Source organism: Lagenorhynchus albirostris, chromosome 11 (genome assembly GCF_949774975.1).
Source record: "Lagenorhynchus albirostris chromosome 11, mLagAlb1.1, whole genome shotgun sequence".
In the NCBI taxonomy this organism is placed as follows: Eukaryota; Metazoa; Chordata; class Mammalia; order Artiodactyla; family Delphinidae; genus Lagenorhynchus; species Lagenorhynchus albirostris.
In genome coordinates, this window is record NC_083105.1 from 100,340,717 (window position 1) to 100,364,317 (window position 23,601).

At 55.8% G+C, this 23,601-nt stretch overlaps 1 protein-coding gene across 1 annotated transcript in view; it reads left to right on the forward strand.

Moving 5' to 3' along the window:
• Nucleotides 1-22,956, forward strand: part of CRACR2A (calcium release activated channel regulator 2A) — a 71,578-nt gene extending 48,622 nt beyond the window's left edge. Inside the window, exons 11-17 of the mRNA XM_060165682.1 lie at nt 1,375-1,693; nt 5,097-5,229; nt 10,354-10,435; nt 10,541-10,655; nt 19,013-19,114; nt 21,355-21,431; nt 22,872-22,956. Of these exons, the coding sequence (XP_060021665.1) occupies nt 1,375-1,693; nt 5,097-5,229; nt 10,354-10,435; nt 10,541-10,655; nt 19,013-19,114; nt 21,355-21,431; nt 22,872-22,956 (913 nt within the window). The remainder of the gene's footprint in view (nt 1-1,374; nt 1,694-5,096; nt 5,230-10,353; nt 10,436-10,540; nt 10,656-19,012; nt 19,115-21,354; nt 21,432-22,871) is intronic.
• Nucleotides 22,957-23,601: the final 645 nt, after the last annotated feature.

The window sequence follows — 23,601 nt, forward strand, 5'->3', positions numbered from 1 at the left end:
TCGAGTGTGTGTGTGTGTGTGTGTGTGTGTGTGTGTGTGTGTGTGTGTGTGTGTGTGTTTCGATTCTGGACTCAAGTTCCTCCCCGTAAAACGGTCCTCAGCTTGACTTGTTCATAAAGGCCTGAGAGGGGGCTGCACCAGGAGGGCCCGTGGGGCCTCTGCTCACAAACCTTGGGGACGCAGCCCGTGCCCTGGACCCACGTCTGGTGCCCGAGTGCTGCACACCCCCCCGCTGCTTCTCCTTGTTCTGTTGCTCAGGTGTTTCTGGAAGCAAATGTGCACTCAGGCCTCTGAGGCCACTCACTCCTGATCCTAAGAAGAAAGGAAGGAGAAGCGGGTGGAGGGCTTCCTTCCCACCCTGAGCTGGTGGTGGACGCTGGCCGTGCCGGGGTCCCTCCCAGAGCAGTGGTCCCCCTCGCCTGCATCCCCGAGGGCTGCTTCCCTAACGGGTCTGGCTTCTGCACTGGCTTACTGGGGAGGTGGGCAGGGCGGGAGGGTGAGGAAACAGGCCTGGAGAGTTGGGGACACACAGCTGGTAAGGGCTGGCATGGGACCAGGGCAGAGGCCACCGCCCTTTAACCCAGGAGGCTTTGTTTCCACATCTGTTGTGCTTCTTTCTTCACCCTTTGCTTCTCCTTTGTGGCGCCTCCCACAGTCTGGGACAGCGCAGTGAGTGTGTCATGACTGCCCTGGCCCTGCTAAGCTAAGCGCTCCACGAGAGCGGGGCTGTGCACCTGTTGCTGACTGTCGTTAGCTTAATACCTGGGAGCCGGCATCACCTTCACCACCTTCACCTTCACCACCTTCACCTTCGCCTTCATCACCTTCACCTTCACCACCTTCACCTTCATCATCACCTTCACCTTCATCACCTTCATCACCTTCACCTTCACCTTCACCACCTTCACCTTCATCACCTTCACCTTCACCACCTTCACCTTCATCATCACCTTCACCTTCATCACCTTCATCACCTTCACCTTCACCACCTTCACCTTCATCATCATCTCTTTCACCTTCATCACCTTCATCACCTTCACCTTCACCACCTTCACCTTCATCATCACCTTCATCACCTTCGCCTTCATCACCTTCACCTTCACCACCTTCACCTTCATCATCACCTTCGCCTTCATCACCTTCATCACCTTCACCTTCACCACCTTCACCTTCATCATCACCTTCGCCTTCATCTCACCCTCATCATAAGGACATTGAATGAATGAGCTGAACAATGCTGGGTCTGGTTTTCCCTTTCTTGGTTCCTCTCTGCCCCCAAAAAGTGTGCTCCTCAGCTCTCTGTCACAGACCCCCAGCTTCCATTCTGATACATTTTACAATATTCTCCCCACTCTTCATTCTTCTCCAAAACAGCCAGTCAGAGGAGGAGGAAGATGTGTTTGGCATCCTGCGGAGGAGAAGCTCCCTGGGCCTGAGTGAGCACCCCCTTACAGAAGAGGGGCTGGGGACCGGGGGTCTGCTCCCCCGGCCGCTCCGCAGAATCATCTCCATTGAAGAGGACCCGCTGCCCCAGCTGCTGGGGGGCGGCTCTGAGCAGCCACTGGGCCAATGCCCGGAAGAAGGGGAGGCCTCCGACCAGGGGGCGGAGGGACAAATCGGGCCGTCCCGACCTCTGGAACTCATGCCTGCGTCTCCCCGAGGGCAGCCCGTCGGAAAAGAGACCCCGTCTAAGGTAAGGGTGCATCCCTCACTGGCTTGTAGGTCACCCTGTGCCTTGTCCCTCGAGTGTGAGCCCAAGAGCCCCAAGGCCACTCAGGAAGCCAGACTCAGCAGGCCCGGTGACACAGCAAGTTTGTGTCCCTCGGGTACCACCCTTCTCTGCTCTGCCGAGCGTCCTGATGGAGACTTGGGGGTCTGGGGACACTCTCCTAACAACTTCTGTTGTTGGCCCCTATGTGTTCTTTTCTGATTCAGATTCTGCATTTATAGAGTAGGACCGAGCCTCTGCTGGGCAATTAGCGTCAGCTATCCCACGCTTTAAAAATGGTGCCTCTTCTGGTCCGTTCTGTAACCGCCCCCTGCAGGCCAGTCCCTGCGGGGGAAGTCTGCGCACCATCGCTTTTCTCTCGGTTCCCGGCAGTGTGATCGGTTCCCGGCAGTGTGACGCTGCACTCCCACCCTCCACCCCCGCGCCCCCCACCAGCTCTCCCCGCTGTGTTCTCCAGGAGAAGGGGGCCGCGCGGACCGTCCTCCTCTGGATCACAGGTGATACTCCTTACCTTGTTTGTGACCCAGGCCTTGGAACTGGCCCCTCAGCCCTCCCCCAGCCCGCCGCCGGACCCTCTAGAACAGTTCCCTCACCCTGCGGCGGCCTTCAGAGCTGCGCGGTCCGAGTGAGGCGTTGGCGTGCGTGCCACTGAGCCCTCTCCAGCCCCTGCACGGGGACTTCTTGGCCTCGGTTATCATTCTTGGGCCTGGATTAAGATTCATGCCTACAAACCACTCCTCTGAAGGGCCCTTGGTGGGTGGGGCAGCCCCCCTACACCCCCTTCTACATCCCCCAAAGTGGACAGACTACACTTGCTGGCAGTGGGCACAAATGGGGCTTTAAATACCCCACGATAGCCCCCCAAATGTGAAAGAAGTGTTAAGAGGGCCACGAGAGATGGGGTGAAGGAAGAGGCTGAGCGTCCGTGTCTGCCGTGGCACCTGATCCTTGCGGTTGTTGGATGACGGGCATCACAGATCTGTTCTCCCCTTAGGCGGGTGGGGAAGTAGAGCCCAGAGCGAGGAGGCCCACCCAGCCCGCAGTGAGGGGAGCCCAGCCTTCGCACCCACCGCTCTGCAGCCCCACCGGCTGCACCGGGATGCGGTGCTGTTTAGCTGGGACAGAAGCTGCAGCAGAGAGGAAGTGTGCTGGAAGCCAGTCACACAGCGGCCTCCACAGAGGGCCCCTTGCAAGGCCGCTGAGCCATCAATTGGTACCAGCTTTCGGGAAACTAGTTTGATAATAGGAATCAAGAACGTTAAAAGTCCACCTCCTTTGAACCAGCCCTCCTACTTCTAGCAACCTTTCCTAAGGAAATAACCAAAATCAGACAAAAATTTAATCCAAGAATGTAAGTGCATAAGAGCCAATAACTGAAAAAACAACAGTAGGGACATAAATTAGACTATATTAATTTAATAGAATATTATAGTGCTATTAAAAATCACAGTTTTGGAAAACTTCAGTGACTCAGAAATATTTATATATAATTCAATAACATAGGAACAAATAGAAAATTATACATAAATTTATATTATATATAATAATATAAATAAAGTATACATAGTATCTCAAATTTCTCTCAAAAAAACATATATTGATTCATCTATATAAAAAAAAACCTGGAAGAAATGTATCCAAATAGGAATAGTGACCATTTCAGGGTTGGGGGGTAAATTATGAATAGTCATTAATTTCCTCTCTGCTAAGTTTCCTAATTTTAGAAATTAGTATGTATTACTTTCATATTTTAAAGCTTTAAAAAAATAAAAACAGTGGTGGGAAGGAGAATGAGAACAGATCCCCTGAATTGCCAGTGGAGGGAGCCTTTCTCCAGCCCCTCCCCACAATGTTGTTGTCTCACTGTCGTTCGCGGGCAGGTGGATTGTCCCCCAGGTTAAGGGCGAGAACTGGAATAGCTTCGCTGCTCCTGTGAGGTGGGTCCTTCCCCAAACTGAACCATCACCGGGTTGATCATATCCTGTCTGCGGAATAAGTGTCCTGCCGCAGGCGGGGGCCAGGGTGAGGGGAGCACAGAGAAGGTCAGCCACTGCGTCTGCAGCCAAGACCATCTCCTTCCACCGGCCCCGGGCCTGGGGTGGGCCAGTGGCTGCACTGAGCTTCGGTCTCAAACAAAGGACAAACTGAGCACGAGCCTGGCAGAGAGCGATGCTTGTGCATCGCAGCAATAAAGAAACTGGGGCCGGGCAGCGTTTCTGAGTGTGGGTTTCTCTCCTTTTTTTTTTTTTTTTTAAGTTGGGTTTAAGTTTCTGTAATTGACCTTGAATTCCCTCCTAAGTACAGCATGGAATTGATTTCTCCCCAAAAGGCTGTTAATGGCTTTTCTCTGAAATTCAAGTACTGCTAATATCTGCTGCTACTCCGCTATAGTATTTGCTCGGTGAGAGGAGCTAATTCCCCCCAAATCCACTTCCAAATAGATTCTAAAAAGCCTCCTCATCTGGCCTGGCAGTGCTGGGGGAGCACGCGGCTCTCTGGACTTAATGACCCTTCGGAGGAAGGGCCCTGTGCCGGTCCTCACTCTGCCTCTCACTCCCCCAGCATCCTGGAGCAAGTCCACTTCCCGCTGGGCTGTACACGCCAGAGTAACAGGCAGGCCAGTTCCCAGTCTGTCCCGCTGCCGGGTGGAGAAGGACTTCCATGACTGTGTTCTGGAACGTTCTTCCCGTAGCCTGGCATCTTGGGATTTCCCAAGCTACTGAGTGGAGACTGTCTTGCCTTATTTCCAGGGCAGACAGGGACCCTAGATGGAAGGTGAGCTGGGACAGAAGGGCAGCATGCAGGGAGGCGAGCGTGTCCTCCATCCGGTCCCGGCTTTCAGGGACGGGGCCGAAACGAGAGGCCCGACCCCAGCCTGGGATGCCTCTGCCCCCGAGTTATAGATAAGCCTTCTATATCTTCTATATCTCCCCTTCCCCTTCAAACACTCCACCTTGTCCTCCCCACCCAGCCCCTGCAGAGAATCTCTGCTTCCTCCTTAAGCCCCAGCCCAGAGCCCCCCCGCACCCCGAGCCCCTTGATTCCTGGTCCATGCTCTGGGCACTCGGGACATCGTGCCCTGACTATGTGTACACGTGGCTGCCTTCCCTGCACCACATGCCCGGCCCAGCGCAGGGCCTGCGGCGCAGCACGTGGGCAGCAGTGGTGGTGGAATGAAAGTCTCTCTTCCCGCTGCTGAAGCTGGAAGGAGCCTTGGTGCGCTGAGCCCAGAGCTTCCTGCATCCAAGGCCCGAGCAGCGTCCCCGGTGCTGGTGCGGGTCCCTCCCTGGACACCGCAGGGACAGGTCAGGGGCAGGGCTGGCAGGCGGCCGTCCCAGCATTTGACCCTGCTGTCTGTCTTCCACAGGAGGAAGGCTCTGTGTCCACCCCAGACCGGCTCTTCAAGGTCGTGTTTGTGGGCAATTCCTCCGTGGGGAAGACGTCCTTCCTGAGCCGGTTCTGCGACGGCAAGTTCTCCCCGGGTTCAGCAGCCACCATGGGTGAGTTCTCGGCCCTGGGCTGGGCTCCAGCCCACCTCTGGGAAGGGGCGGCTGTGAGAAGGGTACCCAGGGAGGGACTTGGAGCCCCGTAGGAGGGGCTGAGGGCTGGGCTGGTAGGCGAGGCCCCCCTCTGCCTGGTGCTCCACGGCTATGGGACCACGAGCGGTTCCTATGCCCAAGATGAGGGGCTCTGAAGTTGGCAGAGACGGACTTCCGGCCCTTTGTCCCCTCTCTGAGCCTGTCTGTCTTCAGTCATCCCTTCCCCACTTTCTCTCTGTGTGCGTGTGTGTGTGGTGTGTGTGTGTGCGTGTGCGTGCATGCACACTTGTATAGACGGGCAGGACGGAGGACAGAGCTCTGGGGGCTTCTTTTACCCATCAAATTTCCTCGTCTTGCATCCCGGGCCTGCTGGGTAACAGCTGGAGTCCACTGTAGACACTCGTTAGGCTCAGCTACTAATAGCTGATCAGGGCTTCATGCGCCTCCATTATTATCTCGGGTAATTCTGTATTGAGACAGGAGCCTCTGCCCCTTCACCCAGAGGTGCTCCTTGCCTTGGAGTGTGTGGGAAGACGCAAGGGCATATTGACCTTTTAGTTTCTCCCCAGGTGAATCACTCGAGCAAAAAAAAATGAATCCTTTGGGTGCCTCCTATGTGCCATTTAACCACGCTAAGTCAGCTGTGTTAAAAATACAGTGCGGGCTTCCCTGGTGGCGCAGTGGCTGGGAGTCCGCCTGCCGATGCAGGGGACGCGGGTTCGTGCCCCGGTCCGGGAAGATCCCACATGCCGTGGAGCGGCTGGGCCCGTGAGCCATGGCTGCTGAGCCTGCGCGTCCAGAGCCTGTGCTCCGCAACGGGAGAGGCCACCACAGTGAGAGGCCCGCGTACTGCAAAAAAAAAAAAAAACCAAACAAACTAACAAAAATACATTGACATGATCTGAATATTTACCGTGGGTTTTGATATTTATCATTTCCATCTGTCTCCCCAACAACCCTGAAAGGCAAGCACTTCTATCAGCCCAATGGACAGACCAAGATGCTGAGGCCCAGAGACGGGTCCTCATTCCCACCAGCTGGCCGTGCTGATACTGGTCCCCCCGCAACCCCATGCACCTCTGCTGTCCCGGCCCACCGCCTCCCTAACAATATTGCGCTGTGCGTGCTCAGAGCCCAGCTTCTGCCACGGGAGGCGGGCAGAGGCTAGCACGGGCAGGGGAGGCCGCTAAGGTCCAATGGGGCATCGGAGGTCCCGGGCCTTCATCTCAGCTCTGCCACCGACCGGCTGTGTGACCTCGGGAGGAGGTGTTTCCTTTTCGGCTTCAGTCTTTCCTCACCTGAAAAAAATGAGAGATTTGAACCGGGCCAGCCAAGACTGCTTCCAAGCCCAGGGCTCTGTCCAGACCACCTCTGACCCCTGGAGGTCTCACAAGCTGGCCCTCCAAGACAATCCGAGACAAACTCTCCTGCCCCAGAGCCTGCCTGGGGCGAGTCTGGTCTCTTCCTCCAGGATAACCTGAACGGGCCGTTCCTTCCAACTTTCTTCCTGCAGATGGGTCTCTTCCCACGACTGTAGGCGCCCTGTTCTTACTGCTGAGCCTCTGCAGTTTCCAAATCCGGAGCCCCCTCCTGCCCCACCCCGCGCCCCATTCCACCCAGAGACTGGGTGCGTCCCACGGTGAAGAATCGGGACTCTGATGGGAAGACGGCTCAGAAGAGCCTGGCCTCGTGCGGCTGGAAGGGATGGCTAGGAGTGACCCCCACGTGCCGAGTGTGGTGACACAGGAAACAGCGGCTGCAGAGCTGGACTGGCCCTCCCTGGAGCGTTCCATGGGGAGGCCCCAGAACCTGAGGTCACAGCTCGGGCGTAGGCTGTGGGGGCAGGGGAGGGATGCTGCACTCCCAGGGCGGCCCTCCGGCAGTGCACCTGGTGCCTCTCCTGTTGGTAAAATCAGGGAATCGGGGTCTGCTTACACCTCCAACTGATGCCCCCGAGATGGAAAGCTCTGAAAAAGAGAAAATCAGACTAATTCGCACTCCCCAGGAGGCCAATTATGGAAACACCTACAATTTAGGAAGGGGAAAAATATCAAAGTCTCCAAATCTGGGACGCCCTTCATAGAGCTGTGCAAAACGAGCCAGAGTAGCAGCTGGAATTAGCCTCCCCGGCACACGTGTCAGGGCGCTGATGTCACACCAGCCGCCTGGAAGATGCTCCCTTTAAAGACACAGATGAGCCACCGAGTCCTGGGCTCCCGGGGCTCAAGCAGGCCAACCCCTGTGGAGCACAGCAGCCCTGGACCCTCAGCACAGCACCAACAGGGGCGCGGTGGTGCCCTAAAGCTCTCCTCCATCACCGAAGGGACTTCCCGATCACCCAGCCCCTCAGGAGCACGTGACCCGTCCTCGACCTCCGGCTTGTGCGTGAAGTGGCTTCCATGATGCAGCAGTCTGTCTTGGGGCGCCCCTGCCTTCCCCACCTTAGCACCAGCGGATCCCTTGTAAAGCAGGTGGGTGGGCCCTGCGGGTGTCCTGGAGACGTCAAATGTTCTTGCAGAACATTGGAGCTCATTTTGTCAATGAGAAGACTGACTGTTAGAGGCTAAGGCTCTAGGACCCAGGACTCTGAGTCCAGAGCTCTTCCCGAGGCCCTGCCTTGGTTCATGGCCCTGCTTTAAACCAGGGCCCAGGGCCCAAGGTGTTTCTTCTGCCCTCTCCTGGGCACCAGTCCGTTGCCATCCCTCTCCTCGACTCCGCAGAGAAATCCCGAGAGCTTCCCCTCCGGGACAGCTCACTGGCACTCCCCGCTCCCAAGCCCTCTTGCTTGGAATAACCTGTCCTGTCCAGAAAGGACACCCTTCCTGGGGTCCATCACCCACAGCTCTGACCCACACACAGCACACTCCACGGTGACGGGGCCCCCGAGGTCCAGTCCTCATTCAGGAACCACTGAGGTTGCAAGTCGGGGGTCACCTCCACGTGTTTGCCAAACGCTACAGCTGGACGTAAAACCATGGACACTCGACTCCCCTCCAGCACCCCCGTCACACCTCAGTTTACAGATGGGGAAAGCGAAGCCTCCCAGATGGGGGGCAGTCACGTCGTCCAGGTCACACAGCTGGTCAGAGGCAGGACTGAGGCAGGAACATGAGGTCTGGGCTCCCGGACCGTTGGAACGGGTGCGGCGGGGGGGGGGGTGTCGAAATCCCTCTGGTCCCTCGTCACTCTGTGCAGCCTGCTGGACGCTGACTCCCCATGTCCTCCCAAACCCCACGCATCCCTTGGGCTTGTTGGTCTATTTCCCGGCCTGCGGGTCTGAGGCTGCAGGGAGGGGTACCTCGTGGACCAGCGGACACTCGCCAAGCTCCCCGTCCACCAGCAGAGCGATTACCAGTGAGGTCGAGGGACCCAGCCGTCCCTCCACCACCTGCCTTTCCATCAGAGAGAGGGCTCATCCTCGGGGGCTTCAGATCAGGCCCCGAAGGTGTGATGACTGAGGCTGGCTTTCCCCTGGGTTGTTATCAGGCTGTGGGCAGCCCCCCGGCCTCCCAGAGCACAGATGGGGGAAGCCCTACCGCTTTAGCTAAGAAAACACCCTTGGGTTTGGTTTCCATCTGTTCTGACGGGAGCATTTAGCCTTGGACTTTCTAGGTGAAACGGAGCTGCCAGGGACCCCGTGCCCAGGGTACTGCTATGAAAAGAGGAATGAGCCTCAGAACTGGGTTTGCAGCTCACTGAGGCTGCTGGCCCGCTTGGGCGAGGCTGGGCTCCTGCTTCTTTATCCTTCTATGGTTTAGGAGGAGAAGGGGGGTGCACGTGTGTGCACGTGTGAGGATGGGTATGTGTGTGTGTGCGTGTGTGTGCAGATAGCAACCCGCACACGGATGTCCCAGGGGAGCGCGGTGAAGAGGGAGAGGTGGCACATGGAAACCGGGGATGCCAAGCAACCTACCAATGGGACACGTCCCTCTTTTCCTCACCCAGACACGCGCATCCTCTCTCCGACTCTTCTGTGAGCCCAGGGCCTCTGCAGTCCTGCTAACATTCTAGGAGCGGATGACCCTCCCATCTCTCCTCCCCTGCCCGGCCCCTCACACACTTGCCTTTGCCTGGAGACCGTGGCAGGGATGCCCTTTTCCATCAACTGCCTCTTGGTTGTCTGTCTGTCAGTCTGTCTGTCTCTGTCTGGCCAGGCTGCTGTTGCTGTCCCTACCTGAGCCCTCCAGAGTAAGGACCCCAGAGGCTGGGCCTTTTAGAGGTTGGGAGGGGATGCCCTCTGGTTCCAAGATCTGATGCCTTAAGGGGGAAAAACGTTTTAAACCTGGTTGAGCATCTGTGAACATTCTCACAGGGTGTAGGAGGGAGGAATGTTTGTTATCAAAGCACCTGCATTTAGGTCCTCTGTCTGAGGGCTGCTGTGGGACCTGCCTGCCCTGCATCCTCTCTCTGGGACCCATGACTCCAGGTAGGGTCACAGCCTCAGAGGGAGGATTGCAAGTGGCTTGTTGGCTGGGATTAGGAGCTCTGATTCCATCTCTAAGGGGGCTTTGCCTCTGATTCCCGCCCCCACCGCTTTCCTTCTCTTCTGTCCCTCCCTCCACCTGCCAAGCCCTCCCCTCCCGCCCTCCTCCCCCACCTACCTTTGCATCACCACAGTGGGAGTCTAGAAGTGCGATCCATCCCCCAGGGATACTCGGATTGTACTATGGGAACTTTGAAAAGCATTTTAGGGAGAAAGAAGAAAAGGGAGGGAGGGAGGAAGGAATCTGAGGACAGTCTTTCCGTCGCTTCGTCTTCCCAAGGAGGGAGTAAATGATAATTCTTTGCGTTGGTAGATTGCTTTTCCATATGTGATCTCATTCGATCCCTAAAGAGGGTCTGGATTACACTGCAGGGAGCAGCCTGCGGTTCAGAGAGGTTCCGTGGCTGGATCAAGGTCCCACAGCCGGTCACTGGCAGAGACAAGACCAGAAGCCAGGTCCCCGGCCTCCCGGTCCAATGCTCTGTCCCGGCGCACACCACCTGTCAGGCGCTGCAGGGCGAGGGCCGCGCCCTCAGGCTGATGGGATTCCAGGCTGGGGCGTGGGTTCCGGACTTGGACATGATGCTGGGCTCCCCCCACAGGCATCGACTACCGCATGAAGACCGTGCGTGTGGACGACTCGCGGGTGGCCCTGCAGCTGTGGGACACGGCGGGGCAGGAGAGGTGAGGATCCCCACCCCCACCCCGGGTAACCCCGCCTCTCCTCTCCCCGCGGGGCGGGCTGTGGCAGCAGAGGAGGCCGCACACCTGACCCGGCCCTTTGCGCAGGTATCGCTGCATCACCCAGCAGTTCTTCCGCAAGGCCGACGGCGTCGTGGTCATGTACGATCTCACAGCCAGGCGGTCCTTCCTGGCCGTGCGGCCGTGGCTGAGCAGCGTGGAGGTGAGCTGGGGGCCTACGGGCGGCCCCTCTTCCTGGGCCTGCTGCCCGCTCCGGACACCTGACTCACACCCCACCTTCTCCGGGAAAAAACCGGTTCAGGCGTCCATGCGTCAGTCCACCCAAGTGCCCGGCACCAGGCTGGTTACTGGGGACCCAAAGGTGAACACGAGAGGTGCGGTCCCTGCCCTCATGGGGGGAGGGGGCTGGGGGAAGGACACAGGACAAATACCAATTAAACCAATAATGGTGTCATTAAGATTGTGAAAAGCGGGGTAGGATTAGGGGACGGAGTGTCAAGGATGGGTGGGTTCCCAAGGCATTTAAACTGAGTCACCACCGCCTCTCCTGCATTTTTCTAACTTCAGGGGGTCCCGCCGTGACCAGCCCAGGACCGTTGTGCTCACGGTTTGGGGGCCTGGGTCACAGCCCTTCGCACGAGGGGAGGCTGATCTGCAATGTGTGGGACCCAGGCCCCCCCCAGAGTCACCTCAGGCCGGGCCCTCGAGACACGGGGCTCTTCCTTGAATTCTGGATTCTCTGTAAGACTCCGCTGTCTCGCTGTTATCCCTGCAACATGCTGCTTTGTAAGCGCTTTCTACTTCCCGACCACCTGCACGTCCTCCTCTGCCACTGAATGCAGATGTCTCAAGGCCAAGGGCAGTGTGCCAAGCCACTTATTATTTTTCACAGGCCCCCTCCCGCCCGATTCTTTCACAGACAGTCAAATGGTCCCAGCTCCTTCCATCAGCAGGACCCGTGCTTTGTTCGTTTATTTGTTCTAAACACTGCCAGGCATTGTTCTGGGGTCTGGGCATTCCAGCACCAGATAAAAGAGACAGTGTTCCTCTCCCCATGGAGCTTATGTTCAACCCTCTGCTCAAGCCCGTAGGCCTTGGCCAGCCCCTTACCTACGCATCAGTCAGGCTGCCACACTGCTATCCGGGACGCAGCTGCCAGCCCGGGCCCCTGCTGCCCTCTGCACATCTTTGTCATCGTGACCGGTGTTTGGGTCCCCCAGTGCTGGGCAAATGTTGGACGCGTGCGTGGATGCCGTGTCGCCGTGCAGGCGGGATACGGGGGCTGTTCATTTCATTTGTTTCAACCCTCAGATTTATGCTTCCTCGCACCAAAATCTGTTTCTCTTGAAGTTTGGATTGGATGGGCCGCTCCTTTCTCTCCTGTTAATCTACATCCTTGTCGTTACCAAGAAAAATGAGGAGCAGGAATGGAAGCCAGATGCAGGAGTTTCTCAGAAATGTGCTCGATACAAGTTATTTTTCAAAATTATTGCGTCTAAAACACAATAGAGAAAATGGACGTTTTGAAATGTAGTGAATGGCTCTATACCGAGCTAAGCGTGGAGACAGATGGTGGGGTGATCCGGAAGTGAACCCTCTTTAAACTTTGTAATTTATGACATGATTTTTTTTTTTTTTTTGCGGTACGCGGGCCTCTCACTGTTGTGGCCTCTCCCGTTGCGGTGCACAGGCTCCGGAAGCGCAGGCTCAGCGGCCATGGCTCACGGGCCCAGCTGCTCTACGGCATGTGGGATCTTCCCGCACCGGGGCACGAACCCGCATCCCCTGCATCGGCAGGCGGACTCCCAACCACTGCGCCACCAGGGAAGCCCTATGACATGAGTTTTGATAGCACCAGCAGATTCCTCTTCCTCGCGGAAGTTAAGCACCAGGAGAGACTTCAGGGATGACCTAACCCGGTGGTTTTGAAACTTTCCTCCTTGGAGCCCTGGAACCAGGCTGACCTTTCCCACAGCCAGAGACAGGCAGGGAAGGGTGGTGGTCACAGGTCTGGGCCTTCTCCCCCCCCTCAGAACCCCTCTATGACTTTCAGTTTTGCTTATTGGAAGTTCAGCCACAATTTTGTTAGACAAGAGGGTTTCCCTCTGAAAATGACTGACATAATACAGCCATCTCATTCCAGATGAAGAAATTTAGGCCATGACCTGGTCAAGGTCTCCTGTTCTTTTCCCAGCCACAGACATTTAATCGTTCCCCGTATCTAAATTTTGATAAATGCACAGTGGGGCTTCCACGTGCACTGAGCCCGAGGACGCAGGACCTGCAGATTCCGGGCTGGGCTGGCCGTGCCACGCCATTTTATATAAGGGGCTTGAGCGTCCGTGGATTTTGCTACCCGCGGGGGTCCTGGAACCAATCCCTTGCAGATAGGGAGGGACAACCGTATACTAGAGCTGGGAAGAGGCAATGCACATAGTCTGGGATTAGCAGGGATGGATGGAGAGAAACTTACAGAACTACACCTTCTGCCATTCATTAGTAGGGGGCTGTAGTTTCTAAGGCCCCTGTTTTGCAGAGAGCCCGGGATCTAGCCAGGAAGTGGAACGTCTGGTTGAATTGGAAGGAGGTGGTGGAGGTGAAGAAATGTCAGAGGGCCATCGTTGCAGCTTGAAGCATGAGCTCGGCCATTCTGCAGAACGCTGGGCTGAGCACTGCGTGGCTGGCCTGTTCCTGCCCGGGGTAGGGCTGGGAGGCGTCTCCGGCACGCACCCCGCCAGAGCCACTCCCCAGTGGAAGCTGAGCTGAGATGGCAGATCCACCTGTGGTTAACCCAGAATTATCCCCATGTGGATGGGGCTCCTCTGTACACGTTGTAGTTTGCGTTTTCCTGCTTTAAAATTTTAGCAGAAGGTACCGGTAAATTTTAAATGATGATTCCAAACTTAGATGGACATCAGGATCACTTGTGAAGCTTTCGAACAAAACAGACACCAGGGCCCAAAGAGAACGATTCAGGTCCCGGAAATGCAGAACACAAAAAACCCCAAAACAGCAAAAGTCCCCCAGGTGGTTTTGTTTCTCAGCCACCACGGATTCCAGCCTAAACGAGTGCTTCTCAAACTCTAATATGCACGAAGCCTCTCCTGGAGACCTGGTTAAAATACAGACCCTGGGTCAGCAGGTGTGGGCTGGGGCCTGAGATGCTGCATTTCTAACAAGTTCTAACAAGCAGCGCTGCTGGTCCAGGGACCACACTTTGAGAAGCAAGATTCTAAATCCTTTTCAAAGATGTTTGTAATTGGCGGGGCGCGACCCACGTGCCCAGCCCGCGCCACGCGCTCTGGAGGACTCAGTGTGATGCACCGGTGCAGCGGCCCCAGGGTTCTGCGAGCGGGTGCTGGAGGCTGTGTCAGGTGGGGTTGTGTGTTGAGGATATGGACCCGTGGCGTCATAAATGCAGTTGTTCTCAAGATTCTTGAAAAGCTAAGTCGTTCCGCCTTGGCAACCAGCCATCAGAGACATCAGGTGATAGATTAAAACTTCACACCTAATTGGATCGGAGGGGAACTGAGAATAATCGGCCCTTGATGTTTGTGGCGCACCTTGAATTTCCGTAGCACCCCCAGCGCTTCGCCAGCCCCTTGCCAGGAGAAGGGAGGGTGGAGGGGGAGCTTTAATAACAGACTTTGGGTTCAGAAGCCTTATTATTAAGTGAATGGTGGCCAGCTGTTCCCAGCGCCCTTTCCCCCATCAACCTGAAAAGCCATACCCAAGGAAAGGGCTGACATTGCCACGGATTATACACGGCAAAGACTGACTCCCAGATTGCGAAGGGCAGGAACAGCGGCTGGGGAGGCGTGGAGTTCCCTGCAAAGGATATTCTCATCGTCCCAGCCCAGCCACCACCTGGCCGTGAAACGTGGGCCAGTCACTCCACGAAGGGGTGGACCAGAGGGTCTGGAAGGTTTCTCCTGGCCCCCGCGCTCTATAGGGCCTGGCACCTGACTCTCTGGGGGGCCGGGATGGAGCAGGTGTGTGTGTGGATGGGAGAACCCTGCCAGCCCAGAGGGAACCGAATGCCTTGGGCACAAGAGAAGGGGCGACTGCTCTGCCTTATGAGGTGTCCTGCCCCACAGCCCCTCCTCTCCCACCTCAGCACCTTTACCTGGCCCGCAGGTCTCCTGCAGGAAAGACCCAAGCGGGGCCCACACACGCTCTGTGCTGATTCTCCCGCCGTTTAGCTTTCCTGTGCACGTCCAGGGAATCGAAGCAGTTAGACCTTCCTACCGACTCAGCACCCCCCACTCTCCTGACCACCGCATCTCGGCTGCGTGGTGCTGGTTTAACCAGTCCAATCTAGAGGAGAAACTAAGGGCCCCATGTTGAGACCGTGAGGCACCCTGGACATCTGAAGACTTTGGGGCCTGTGTTAGGTAGAGAAGATAGGATATGGTACAAGCCCGATGGGCTGGTATTCCTCCCGAATCCAGATGTTTGGTCCGCACTGTCTGCAGTCCTGGCGTGTTAACTTCTCGTCTGGATCCTTCTGTCATCCCCAGGAGCACTGTCCTGTTAGGCCTGTACATCAAGGAAGCGGCATCTGACCCAAGTCATCAACCAGCAGGACCAGTGCCTCTGAGCCAGAAAAAAACCATGGAGATTAATCTCACGTAGCCTCTTGTTTTATAGCTCTGCAGCTTTCCTCTCCCTTCCTGGATGGCTGACTGGCTCTCACTCTGTGATCTTTGCCACCGGTGACAACGTACAGCACACAGCAAAAAACAGCGGTTTGATTTTCCTTTTCCCCATGTTCCGAGCTGAGCTCAAAGTGCTGGCGGTTGAGAACGAACTACGCAAATAAACCTTGTTTTGACTCATCGTCCGGGGGGGGCGGATAAATATGGAAACCCCCAATATATAATTTTGCAGTCATTTTCTTCTGAGCATAAATGCATGCTTTAATGTGCTGAGAAATTTTTTTGTTCTGCCTCTGGAGAAATAGCAGCACTAAGTGCTTTTTCTTGCCTCCTAACAAATAGATATTAACACACACGCACACACGCGCACACATGCACACGCGCACACACACACACGCACACACACACACGCACACGCACACACAGCAACCAACCAAATGCAACAGCTGCACGTCCTGAGCTGAAAGCCAGCCCTTGCTCTGAGTTGACAGCTTCTGTAAGCGAAAGTCAGAGACGGGGAATCTTTTGAATTTCAGCAAGTCTGTCTTCCACGAAGTTCAAGTTCAGAGAAACGTAACTGAAGTGGTGGAAGGTGGAGAGACTTGCTTGTGTGTCAGACCAGCTCTGGAGCCCACCTCACAGCTCAGGGAAGAGGGAGGGAAGAGAGGAGGGATCCGGGCGGGTCCCACAGAGAGACGTGGCAGAGCCAGACAGAGCCTGGGCCTCCTGCACAGAGCCTGTGCCCAGCCCGGGAGCTGCCCTCAGACCTGTCCCTCTGACCTGGTGTGCCCATGGGACTTTAGCAACATCTATAAAAATGTCTACAGGGCTTCCCTGGTGGCGCAGTGGTTGAGAGTCCACCTGCCGATGCAGGGGACGCGGGTTCGTGCCCCGGTCCGGGAAGATCCCACATGCCGCGGAGCGGCTGGGCCCGTGAGCCATGGCCGCTGAGCCTGCGCGTCCGGAGCCTGTGCTCCACGACGGGAGAGGCCACAACAGTGAGAGGCCCGCATACTGCAAAAAAAAAAATGTCTACAGACATTGGGTGGCCTTAGACTTAGTCACCAAAGGAGGTGCCCTTTGGACTTTTAAAAGTAAGTGTGGCTTCATCTGGTGGATAATTATGAGCCCCTTTGTCCAAGCAGCGGACAGGCCAACACCCTCGTTAAGTAGGTGAATGATGTAAAGTGTAGGCAAAAAGCTCACGTCTCGAGGTTCAAGTCAGAGAGGACCATGAAGCCCCCAGCCCAGCCCCAGTGCCTCCTGTGTCGAAGGGCGACCTGGGGCCGGGGTGAGGGTGCCTGGCTGCCTGCAACGGGTAGCACACGCCCTGGCCTTATGTGTGTTCTCACTTATTTTTGCCACGTCTTTGGAGATAGGCCTGATTCTCCTACATCAGCACAGGCCAGGGCCCTGGGAGGGGAAACGAGGGGTCCAGAGAGTCTGTATAAGAGGGGAACACTGCAAAGGGCAGAAAACCACCGCTCCAGCTGGGACCTGGGCTTTTTTTTCCTGCTTCTTCTAAGCTCTTTTATTTTTATTTTCTTAGCCAGGAAGCACTTTAGGAAGGAAGACTGCCTCTCCTTTTCCAAGAGGCAGCCCGGCTGCTCATGGTGCGGGGCCCAGATGCTGGGCTGACTGTTCCTACCTCATCCTATTTGGTCGTTCAGGACCTGGCATCCCCTTTACAAGGGAGGAACAAGCCATCGCCCGTAACAAGTAATACCAGGTTCCAGGCTAGAATCCCACCCTGGGATTTCAAGTCTGATGCTCTTATTTTCAGAGCATTTCCATGTCAAGAAATCCCACCAGCCTTAGTCATTCCTCACACATCAATCTACAAATATCTCGCGCGCGCGTGTGCTGCAAATAGCAAGTCTTCTGGCCCACATTCCTGATTCTTCCCCTTTTCTTCCTTTTCTGTGAAAAACTCTTCACGCAAGTTTCTGCGGCACAGCACAGGTGGGGAGCAGGGTATTCCCAGTACCCGCAGTCCGGTTAAGAGGGAGCCTTATGGTCCACGCACGTAGCCATCAGTGGGTTTCTTACTTGCAGATAACTGGAATGTGGCCAAGTCTACCCAACACATCCACCACCATGTGCGTAAGTCAGTCTACTGCTGAGGGGCACTGTAAGATCTTGGGCCTCTGAGTCATCGTCACGAATGTTCATTACCATCTCAACACGAATATGTGGAAATACTGCCTTTAGAGAGTTCCGGTTAATGAGACACTAAATAGCAGAGAGGTCATTGGAAATAGTAGTTCAGAGCGAAGGATTAGAGAAAGGTGGCCCCGTGCACTAAAGGGTGGGTGCTCAGAGCGCTGACTTCGCTGGGTGCTCCTGGATTCTCTGAGCTTTAACGTTCTCATTTAATACGTGAGAGGCTTTTCACTACTGAACTACAATAAAAATGAATGTGTAGGGCTTCCCTGGTGGCGCAGTGGTTGAGAGTCCGCCTGCCGATGCAGGGGACGCGGGTTCGTGCCCCAGTCCGGGAAGATCCCACATGCCGCGGAGCGACTGGGCCCGTGAGCCATGGCCGCTGAGCCTGCGCGTCTGGAGACTGTGCTCCGCAACGGGAGAGGCCACGGCAGTGAGAGGCCCGCGTACCGCAAAAAAATAAAATAAAAAAAAATGAATGTGTAGATTGAGGAACCACGGACGCTTCATTTCGAATGTGATGCTATTTAAACCCAAAACAGGGGACCTGTCAGATGGACCATGGACATTTATTTGATGGGGTCTAGGGTAAAGTAGACGAACTGTTGGCGAAAGTAGCCACCGGCAGGCTTCTGGTGTCCCACGGCCTTCTCTACTTAGTGAAACAGAGCTGCAGTGAATAACTATTTATTACCAAATTATGATTAAAAGCCCCTAATTAAATATCTCACAAAGCAAAAATAACCTGCGTAAATGTGAACAATACCATATTGACTCACTCAGTAGCTATGCGTCCTGGGCCCTTGGGGTGCAAAGACCCTGGGGTGCAGGGACCCTGGTGTGTAGGGACCCTGGGATGTAGGGACCCTGGGATGTAGGGACCCTGGTGTGTAGGGACCCTGGGATATAGGGACTCTGGGGTGTAGGGACCCTGGGATGCACGGACCCTGGGGTGCAGGGACCTTGGGGTGCAAAGACCCTAGGGTTCAGGGGCCCTGGGTGCAGACACCCTGGGGTGCAGGCCCCTGGCTGATATGACACAGGACAGCCCCTGGAGGAGTAAGTAGGGTTGAGCCCTGGAATAAACCTGTCCTTCTGGCCCATGAAGTGCGACTGCTGTGGCTCCCGTTCTTGCAGATCAGGGCTCCTTCAGAGCCAGGGCACCCAGGACAGGGGTCCCCATGGGGTGACCTCCAGGGAGGCACATGACAGTCACGGATCACGTGCTGTGGACCCAAGACCGTGACTCGGATGTGGACCCAGCCCTCGGGGAGCTACGTGCCCAGTTCAAGGCCGCCAGAGGTACACTGCTGACCGTGCAGCCCCTGGGCCTCCTCAAAAGCCCCTTGAGCAACTCCTTGTTCACTCTGGTCACATCGATCAAGTCTGATCACCTGGGGACGCCCTCGGGGGCTCCGTACGGACGCCTATTGTACCAGCTGTGCCCTAGCCTGCTCCCAGTGCCAGGTCACGGGGAGCGGGGCAAAGGGGGGGTCCCTGCACTGAGAGGGCTGGGAGGCACCCAGCGGCAGCCTTGAGCACCTTGCAGAAGCCCGGCAAACTGGGGCTCTGGGAGATGGTGGTCCCCTCTGTGCTTTGGGGTGACTGCTACCACCAGCCTTCGTGGCAGGCAGTGGGTTCGCAAGCTAGCTTGTGTCTTTGCAGCCATGTTTCCACCTGCCCTTCCCGGTTCTCCTTAAGGATGCTTCTCTCAGTTGGGGGATTATCTGTTCCGCAGGAAGCTGTGGGAGACCGCATTCCCGTTCTTCTGCTGGGCAACAAAGTTGACAACGAGAAGGAGCGGGAAGTGCCGCGGGGCCTGGGAGAGCAGCTGGCCAAGGTGAGGGGCGCGCATCCCCGTCTCTCTGGACAGGGAGGGACCCCGAGGGGAGTCGGGCATGCACCCCAGAGGAGAGCAGCTGGCCAAGGTGAGGGGCGCGCATCCCCGTCTCTCTGGACAGGGAGGGACCCCGAGGGGAGTCAGGCATGCACCCCAGAGCCGGAGTGGGAACCTTCTCTGGGAGCCCCCTGTGAAGTCAGCAGGCGGGCTGGGTGGTGTCCTGGCATCGTGGGGCTGGTCCAGCTGCCGCACGTGGAAGTTTCCGCAGAGAACTTGACTCAGGTGTGGGGAATTTCCCAGATTCTCTTCCTTGGAACTCAGAACTATGAATCCTCAGATAGTAGGAGGTTACTTATTTCAGTCCCCCAGCTGATCCTTGAATCCCATCATCTGTGTTTCCCTACTTGGTTGCCTTCAGGGATGAAACACTCACTGCCTGTCGGGCAGCGTGCTCTTCCTTGGGCAGCTCTGTTAGAGCATCCATCCTTCCTACCGAGACTGAGCGTCCAAGCTGCAAACTCCAGATAAATTCAGGGCGGGCACTGCAAAGCCAGCCATTAAAATGAGCATCGACCCTCTTGCCCAAGCAGGGAACTGTCGCGGCGTGATGGCAATCAGGCAGCAACAAAAGCCATGCTCGCTCCTTGCTTCCCCTACTGCTTCAGAGTGGTTTTTGGGGAACTGTGTGTCTGGGGAGATAGGGCTTCCCAGCCCCAGGATTCCATAATTCTCCATGTGCTTTGCTCCAGACAGGGACTCAGGACCTCAGAGGCTAGGAAAGCAGGCACAGGTGGTGAAACTCAAGGGAGAAAGGAAGAAGAGAGTCCCACAGCTGCATGTCCATGGGCTGCATCCACAATTCCCAGTCCAAGGAGCTCTGAGCACAGAGGTTTTTGCATTGCGTTTGGCAGAAAAATCCTGACCGGAACCGATGTGAGGCTATTTATGGGTTTTGTTTACCTCACTTTGAATAAATATTCAAATATTTCACTGAAGAATTATTAATATATTTGATTATAGCCTTCTATCCCAGATCCACAGAGGCTATTATATAATATGTATTATAGACAAGTATTCACTTTCTAAAACTCAAAAATTCTGGATTCCAAAATGCATCTGGATCCAAGGTTTTTGATTAAGGAAGTGCAGACCTGTGTTTTTAGTTTGTCATCCCATTTTCTTTTCTTTTCTTTCTTTCTTTCTTTTTCTGTCTTTCTGTCTTTCTCTCTTTCTCTCTTCCTTTCTAGTGGAAAAAAACCCTGTGGCTCCGAGAAGTTAAGTGATTTATTCAAATTCTCACCCGGCCCCAGGGGTGGGGTCAGGACTCGAAGCTGGAAGGCAAATCACATCTCCCAGTTCTAGGTCCTGCGTGCTGCCCGCACCCACACAGAGCCTTAAACCTTCCACAGATGGAAGGGGAGTCAGGGCCCAACCGAGGCGTGCAGGGACCAGACCAGGTGAAGGCAGAGGATGGAGCTGGGCCAGCGTTCGCGGGGCCTCCTGATCTGCAACCACAGAAGTGTCTGCACTCGGCTACCCGTCCCCCCAGGGCGTCAGCCTCCAGGGCTCATGCCAGATGCCATTAGCATTGTCATTAAGGAAGCAGGAAACCTATTAATGGGAGTGACAAGTGGAATAAGATGGGCCTTGGCCACGACACCCCCACCTCCACTCTCACAGTCCAGCTTCTGCCTAGCAAAGTGTTGGACAATTGTCCTGTGGAGCCAGTGCGGATGGCGCGGGCAGCGGCGTATTAATTAACTGGTGTATGAATTAACTGTGCCCGTGTCCTGGGGAAAGCAGGCTGCTGGGAGCCCCACTGTAACCCAAACAGGCCCACCCGCCATTCGTACCCTCCTGAGCCTCAGTTTCCCTGCCTGTAAAGTGGGACGGATGTTGCCCACCCTGGCCTCTGTGTCTCGGCCTGCATCACAGGCTGGTGTGAAAAGAAAGGAGCCCGTACATCCCGGACAGCAATTCCAGAAAGTGTAAAACACGAAGGCAGCAGTGTAGGTCCTATTGTTTTATAGTTGTTACGGCTCCCCTGAGAGATAGTTCCAGAGCCTGCATCAGTCAGGGAGCAGGAGGGACAGAAATCAACCTGGTACAGAGTGGGGAGGGGACGACACAAGGAAGTGAGGGTGTGGTAAGTGCAGAGGGGCATTCTCCCATGCCCCCCATGGCTCCCTCCAGCCCCCCCCCCCATATTCTCCTTCATGCCCTCTGTTCTCTGATTCCAGGAGCACAACCTGATCTTCTACGAATGCAGTGCCTATTCCGGTCACAACACCCAAGAGTCCGTGCTCCATCTGGCCAGGTAAAGGGACACCACTCAGCCGGTCCCTCTGTCCATCTGAGCCATCTGGGTAGAGCGGCTGGAGGCCTAGGCCTTTGTGTGGGACCCCAGGGGTGAGGGACAGCCCCCCGAAACACAGTGACAAAGAGAAAGCCTCGTTGCCTGTCACCCCGCCCGCCCCCCAACTGCAGTCTTCTGAGCCGTAAAGCCTGCCTTCTTCCCAGCGATCCTCTATTGAAATGCAAATCCTCCTGGGAAGGGTCAGATCAGAGGCCCCTGGATGCTGGCTACTATTTTAGCAGGGATTAGTTGGCAGCCAGCTGGGTTATACCGTGGGCTCCTGGGGGAGGGGGAGGGGAACCCAAGGAGAGGGGCTGCGGTGGGGGACACAGAGGCACCCGAGAGGACAGCACTCAAAAGATCGGCCCCACTCTGCCTACACTGAGGGTAAAGAAACAGAACCACACAAGCCCCATCTCAATCCTTGGGCAATTCACTCGTTCATCCATCTAGGCATCCATCCACCCCTCCCTCCATCTATCCATCCCTCCCTCCATCCCTCCCCCCATCCATCTGTCCACCCCTCCCTCCATCCACCCCTCCATCCATCTATCCATCCCTCCCTCCATCCATCTGTCCATCCATCCAGCCGGCAAATACTGACTAGCGCTCATTTTACGCTCAGCCTTCACCTTGGAGCATCTAAAAAATATTTTTATTTGAGTAACTAAGAGCTCAGGACAACTTCTTCAATGCACTGGAGAGGCGCTGGGGTTATGGAAGACGTAGGGAGCTATGGGGAAAATTCTAGGGTTTTCTCTGCCACTGATTCCCGGGGCAAGTCACCCTGCCTTTCTGAGCTTTGCCCCCAGCATAGGAACATCCATCGTATTTTCCCACTCAAGGGTATTGCCCACTCAAGGGTTGTGAAAATCAGAAGACATGCTTCAGGTGAAAGCTCTTGGAAGGTATAAAGCAGGGATAAGATACTTAATGCTATTTTTAATCCTTCACCTCTTATAGTTAATCTGGAGCTGTGCTCATGCGGGAAGCCCCACCATAAAGTTAATAACCAATAAATATAATTTCTGAGCCTCTGCTGTGTGCTGGGTACTGTGATAGGCTGCAGAGACAAAAGATACAGTCTCTGCCATCAGCCTCACCCTCTGCTGAGGGAGCCAGCACAGAAGCAGGGCATTACACCCAGTGATGGGGCTATAATGGAGAAAGGATCCACATGCTATCAGAGCATCAGGGGAGACTTCCTGGAGGAGGTGTTATGAAGGACGCATATTGACTACACTCTGGCTTTACAAATTATAGTCGTGCACCTGTGCTCGCCGGGGGAGACTTGGAGGACTCTCTGATGCTCTGGGGAGGGTGGGTCCCTCCTCATGACCCTGTAACCTGAGGTGCCTAGCAGCTTCTCTGCTGCTGACACTCTACCTTCCCCTCTCCCAGGATCCTCAAGGAACAAGAAGACACAGTGAGGGAGGACACCATCCAGATTGACCGCCCCGCCAAGAAGAAAGCCTGCTGCGGCTGATACAGGTCCCCTGGGACTCCCACCCAGGCCTGAGGCCACAGGGCCTACCTGCCTCCTGCACAGATGCCCTCACCAGGGCCCACCCAGACCTTTATCCTTCTCAGCGATGTCCCCCACCCCAAAGGAAGGAAAACACATCCCGTCAGGAAAGCTGCTCTTGCAGCCTCTTGGGGTCTTTCTCCCCCTTCTCTGTCTAGACCCAGTTGCCTATTCCTTTCTTGTTTCTCCCCCCAGCTTGGTTTCCTGGGGAGACAACAGATGGGCTTTTCCAGAGAAGCCACCACGTGCCTTTCCCACCTCCCTTCTCGCCCCCCTGCCCTTAGGAGCCTCGGCACTGAGGTTGCCATGGCAACTAAGCAAGGCAGACTTGCTGCTTCCTGTAGGCCAAAGCCACAGCACTGGGGCAGCCGGTCTGGCCTCGGAGCCTGTTCTCTGGATGGCAGTGGGATACCCTTGGCAGGTGCTTCGTGGACGTCGAGATGCCCGCGGGTGTTGAGAAGAGCGCACTGGGGCACCTGCATCCTGTCCCAGCCTCTCCCCGCGCTGGTCCTGCTCCTTCCCAAGCTCCCGGGCCCCTCCTCTCTCAGCAGCCACCACGCCTCCAGTGTTTGTCCCCTGGGTTCTCTGGAGCCGCGCCTTCCAAGA